General features: G+C 38.1%; 1 protein-coding gene across 2 annotated transcripts; it reads left to right on the top strand.

Annotated features, from left to right (window-relative positions):
* The first annotated feature begins 443 nt into the window (after positions 1-443).
* LOC114757151 (pentatricopeptide repeat-containing protein At4g21300-like) lies at positions 444-5,511 on the top strand. Of its 2 annotated transcripts, XM_028946147.1 has the most exons (4): positions 444-561; positions 1,092-3,818; positions 4,931-5,098; positions 5,269-5,511. In XM_028946147.1, the coding sequence occupies exon 2, from the start codon at positions 1,131-1,133 to the stop codon at positions 3,729-3,731; it is 2,601 nt and encodes an 866-aa protein (XP_028801980.1). In that variant the 5' UTR covers positions 444-561; positions 1,092-1,130; the 3' UTR covers positions 3,732-3,818; positions 4,931-5,098; positions 5,269-5,511. The 2 variants fall into 2 exon arrangements, with proteins under 2 accessions (XP_028801980.1, XP_028801988.1); XM_028946155.1 differs by having other exon boundaries at positions 444-3,818; positions 4,982-5,098.
* Positions 5,512-5,988: the final 477 nt, after the last annotated feature.

Below are 5,988 nucleotides of genomic sequence, written 5' to 3'. Positions count from 1 at the left end.
TGAGACGACCCCGAGGTTGCACCCTATAGTGCAATCCTTGGATAAAAGTTTTGATTTAACCTCCAAGGTCTAGAAGAGGTTTTGAGTAAAAATCAATGAGTGCCCTTTCCTTCTACACTATTGGGCAATAATATCTTTTTTGATATTCTTATGATTAATTGTCAGATTTCAAGGGATTGTTTTGTAGTATATTTCCTCGTGTTGGGACCTTAGTGTTATTTTTCCAAACAAAAAGAGAGAACGGGCGGGGTGAGGGATGGAAACGCCGCATGGGGAGGGGAAATTCCGAATGATGGAAGAGGCAAACGGCACCGTTTTACAGCTGAGCATTTCGTGCCCGGCAAAGCACCTTTGCGGACTCATCGCGCACACGGGCCATGAACGAGGACTTCGCACGCCTCTTCGCAAGATTTCGCCGTGACCTCGCCGGAAATCTGTAGCAGGTCATTGTTTGCAGCTTTCTTCATCGCTGGGCTGTCCATTCCATCGCGGCGTGGTTCAATTTCAGGGGAAGAGACATTGTTAAAGAGGTTTTTCTTACTCCTAGTCCTAGTCCTAGAAGTAAGTATTTATATGGCAGCGATGGTTTTACTCCATTTAGTTCAAGAGTCGGTTAGGATGATACTGTGAGGATATCCATAGCAATTCAAAGAGCAATTTCACTCCTTCACGGAAATAGATATGGAGTTGGCTCTCCTCAATATCTGATGTGCATTGAGAGAATTCATACCAATCCTGATTTTCTTGGCTTTGCTCTGATGATTGTTGGATAATGTTTCTGGCTTGCTTTTCCTTTTTAATGACAATTCCTTTGAACAAGATTCTTGAGCCGCCAATAACTTTAACTTTCACACACGCTCACCAAATCTGAAAAATAAGAGGAAAGACATCAATTTCTTGCTAAGAAGAACAAGCTCCTGTTTGATTAGGTGAAAAAATTGCCTTAGCATGTCAACTGGAGCACGCACACTGCTTGCAAACTGTTCTTATTCTCTATACATAGAACATAAAGAATGCTTGTCCAAGAGTACCAATGTAAGATACGCCAGCCGTTCTGATGCTCTATTCCTTTTGTCTTATTGGTGATTCAGTGTCTGAGGAAGGAAATTAGTTTGATTTCATCTCAAAGCATGTATAAGGATGTGATTCTCAAAGTGGAAAAGAATTGTTCTAGAAAAATGTATTCATTTTATGACAAGGTTTCTCAGGCGTTGCAGTTTCAAAATCGAATTTCAGACATACAGAATACTTGTGGCAATGTCATATTGAAACAAGCTGGCTGGTCATCAAATACTGAAGAGATTCTTGCAAGCCAATTGGTGTTAGTACTGCGCACTTCTTATGATACTTCTGTACTTCGCCAAGGTAGACAGATTCATACGCAGATGATTATCAGTGGAATAACGAGTAATAGTCTTAATGTGAAGATGCTGGGTATGTATGCTCTTAGTGGTAGCATCAAGGATGCTAGAAACATGTTTTACAGACTTGAACTGTGCTATACTCTTCCCTGGAATTGGATGATAAGAGGGCTTACAATGATAGGTTGGTTCAATTTTGCCTTGTTGTTTTACTTCAAGATGTTGGCTAGTAAAATTTCTCCTGATAAATATACATTTCCTTATGTCATTAAAGCTTGTGGTGGCTTAAATAATGTTCGGTTGGGCAAGGTGATTCATAATACTATTCAATCGATGGGCTATCATATGGATTTGTTTGTTGGTAGTTCATTAATCAAGTTGTATGCAGAAAATGGTTATATTCACGATGCAAAATGCTTATTTGATAAAATGCCTGAGAAAGATGGCATTTTGTGGAATGTCTTGCTCAATGGATATGTTAAAAGTGGAGATTCTAACAATGCTATTGGAACTTTTAACGAAATGAGGAATTGCAATAATAAACCCAATGCAGTCACATATAGTTGTATTTTGTCTGTATGTGCCGCAAAAGGGATACATTACTTTGGCAGTCAGCTTCATAGTCTAGTTATTGTTAGTGGTTTTGAGTTTGATTCCCAGGTAGCCAACACGCTACTTGCTATGTATGCTAAATGTGGAAACCTTTCTGATGCACATAAGTTGTTCAATGTGATGCCACGGACTGATACTGTGAGTTGGAATGGATTAATTGCCGGATATGTACAAAATGGATTTACAAAGGAGGCTTTACCATTGTTTAATAAAATGATCTCTGCTGGTGTCAAACCAGATGCAATCACTTTGTCAAGTTTCCTTCCTTCTGTCATTGAATCCAGGAGTCTTAAATATGGTAAGGAAGTTCACAGTTATATATTGCGACACAGTATGCTTTTCGATGTTTATCTGAAGTGTGCTCTTATTGATATATACTTCAAGAGTGGAGATGTGGATGCGGCGCAAAAGATTTTCCAGCAGAGCAATGATGTTGATTTTGTCATTTGCACTGCTATGATATCAGGCTATGCTCTTAATGGGCTGAATAGGGATGCTATAAACATGTTCAGGTGCTTAATTCAACAGAAAATGATGCCTAATTGCCTGACTCTGGCTAGCGTTTTGCCAGCTTGTGCTGCTTTGGCTGTTTTGAAATTAGGGAAGGAAATACATGGTAATATACTCAAAAAAGGACTTGATAATGTGTGCCATGTTGGATCTGCTATCACAGACATGTATGCAAAATGTGGAAGACTGGATCTTGCTTATCATTTTTTCAGAAGACTGTCTGAGAGAGATAGTGTGTGTTGGAACTCAATGATTGCAAGCTTCACACAGAATGGGAAACCTGAAATGGCCATGGAACTTTTCCGTCAAATGGGAATGAGTGGAACTAAGTATGATTCTGTCAGCCTATCAACTGCTCTTTCTTCTTGTGCAAATTTACCTTCACTCTATAATGGGAAAGAAATACATGGCTTCGTAATTAGAACTGTATCCAATGCTGACATTTTTGTTGAGAGTGCATTGATAGACATGTATTCTAAATGTGGAAAATTAGTCATGGCACGGTGTTTGTTTGACTCAATGGATCAAAGGAATGAAGTTTCATGGAATAGCATCATCACTGCATATGCGAACCATGGTTATCCTCGAGAATGCCTTGATCTATTCCATGAGATGTTGAAAATTGGAATTCGTCCTGACCATGTTACTTTTCTTATAATAATATCTGCTTGTGGCCATGCTGGCCTAGTTGATGAAGGCAGATGCTACTTCCATCGCATGACTGAGGAATTTGGAATTTCTGCTAAAATGGAGCATTATTCATGCATGGTAGATTTATATGGTCGTGCAGGTCATTTGCATGAGGCTTTTGACACTATAAAGAGCATGCCATTTGCTCCGGATGCGGGTGTTTGGGGAACACTTCTTGGAGCTTGTCGCGTACATGGCAATGTTGAGCTTGCCAAACTAGCATCAAGACATATTCTTGAATTAGACCCCAAAAATTCAGGATATTATGTGTTGCTCTCAAATATACACGCTGGTGCTGGGGAATGGACAAATGTTCTGAAGATAAGATGTTTAATGAAGGAAAAAGGAGTTGAAAAGATCCCTGGGTACAGTTGGATTGATGTCAACAGCATCACCCACATGTTCTCTGCTGCAGATGGAAGTCACCCACAATCTGTTGAGATTTATTTGATTCTGAATTGTCTTCTTCTGGAGCTCAGAAAAGAGGGTTATGTTCCTCTACCATACCTTCCCATGCATCGACAAGTCATGGCCAAAAATCAAAGAGATACAAAATGACTGCTTTCAGGTTGCCAGAATCAGTTGGAGCAAAAATTCTGTTTTGTGGCTCATGAATTTATACAATGACATCTACTGGACCTTATGGTATGCATCTTTATTGTTGCTTATGATGATAGTTATTGAATCACAATTTCTCATCGTCATATGCATACCAGATGATAAAATTATTCATTGACCTTCATTTAACAGCTGTTTCATGAGCCTTCCTGAACTGCTTATGTTTTAATTCTGAACCAAGTGGTTAGAAGCATGATTTATGTTGCTTCGATTTGCCTAACTAAATATAAGCATTTTGTATGGTGGGCATGCCTGTCCTTTTTGTCCTTTCTTTGAACTCATAGAACATTCTTATGATGGTACATGTTAGTATCAGTAAAAACCTTCACTTGACAAATTATACCTGGAATGTTTTTACTGAATTGAATTATTTGATAGTCCTTGTGAGTTATATCATATAATATATACTGTACTCATGTTCTAGTCCCATGCCTCCGAAGCAAAGTGTGGAAAGCTGTGTGATAAAACTAGAACAGTTTTCACTGCATGTTTGCACTCTGACCCTCAGTTATTTTTAGTTTTTCATGGCTTCATTTAAGACAACGAAGTAGAACTTTGCACTGTGGGTTTACTATTTTTCATGGTTAAGGCTTTAATTTAGTGCTTCAAAGTCTTTGCATCATAGCCTGGAACAGAATTAATTATGGTAAAAAAAAGAAATTAATGGATTTTACCTGCAATCACAACCAGCAAGTTGGGGAGGGGGGAAAAAGAATTGATTGTTAGGTTTCCAATTGATGCGGTCACGTATGTCTGGGCATTTTTTCTGCAATGCATGAGGGCCTTTTTTTTTTTTTTTTTTTTTTGGGGTTAAGTTTTTGAAGAAACGTAGGTTCCTACGTATAATATGGCTGTTGCAAACTAACTGATTTCATAAGATTATTGTTCTCTCCCTTGTTTAGGAATGTGGTTCAGCCCTCGCACGCATTTTACTGCAGAAACGATCAGAGTTTATCTCTCTAAAGGGCCCACTACATGTTTGCATCTGGAATTCTTAGTTTCTGCAATTAAATATGGCTCTTTTAAACCTTGCTGTTATTTGCTTCCTTTGAAGGATGAGATATAGAGCTTTTTTTGTTTTCTTTTATTTTGTTGGTGATCTTTGTATATTTGTCTGTCTACGTTCTAATACTGTACAGCTGAAGAAAGAGTTTGGCATTGAAGTTGAGTCTGCTACTGCTTCTCGGCAGGTGGTTTCCTTTATGGCTCTACTTCGTGTAGTGGCCAGCCAGACCTTAATAATTTAATAAGAGCTGCTGCTTATGAAGCTAAGAAATCTCTTAGACAATCACGTCTTCAGAGGGCAAGTAAGAACTCACCTCATTGCCTTGTCTTGTGTGATTACATATTTCTTGTTTAGCCTAGCAATGTTTTCATCTATAGTCACGTGCAATTGTTCCAATGTTACAATTTCTTGAGACCTCAAAATATAGAGGTGTTACTTTTACTATGAATCCTAATTTCCAAATTGTTTCAGGTTTCTTATTTACTTCTGATCATCAGTGTGCCAACATCCACAGTAGCCTAGAAACCAGAAGCTGATGTTATGCATCTCCATGACAAGCTTGGAGCTGACGATTGCCCCAATGCAATTTATGATACCCCTGCAGAAGTTCTTGAACATGTCAGTTAATATGGTGAGGGCCATGTCTTGGAGAGTGGACACACGTTAGCACTATTCATTTTCTAACAAATGTGCAGGATCATCACGTCTTTCGCAGCCTTGGCTCTGAATCTTCTTGAATCTTAAATTGACTGGACATAATGAAATTGAAAAGATAGGAGGGAATGGGGGAATAAATTTATAGACGGGGAGAGTAGGCCTTACAAACGGACACGTGACTTTGTTGCCCTCTCTAAATTAAGGGAAAATCCCTCAAAAGAAAGTTTGAATATATCAAATTCTAATTCAAGTAGCTAACACTTGAAAATAATACAGAAGGGAGGCGTGAACTAACATTTTGAAAATATTATGAAATTACCCACTTGCCCTTCTATAACACAAATGCCATTAATAGAATCGGAAATGACAATTGTTAAACTGGAAATAACAAGTGTTGAATTGGAAATGACAAGTTTGATAATTTTTTTTTTTTGGGTTTTCTATTATTTTAATTAGTTAATTAATAAGTTGTGAACTAAAATTGACAAGTGTTGAACTGACAATAATAAGTATTGAATTGGAAATTACAAGTTT

This window comes from Neltuma alba, unplaced genomic scaffold (assembly GCF_004799145.2).
Source record: "Neltuma alba isolate B1F8T4 unplaced genomic scaffold, ASM479914v2 tig00001428_pilon, whole genome shotgun sequence".
Classification (NCBI taxonomy): domain Eukaryota; kingdom Viridiplantae; phylum Streptophyta; class Magnoliopsida; order Fabales; family Fabaceae; genus Neltuma; species Neltuma alba.
The sequence above is the reverse complement of the archived record's forward strand: the minus strand, read 5'-3'. Positions and strand labels throughout refer to the sequence as shown.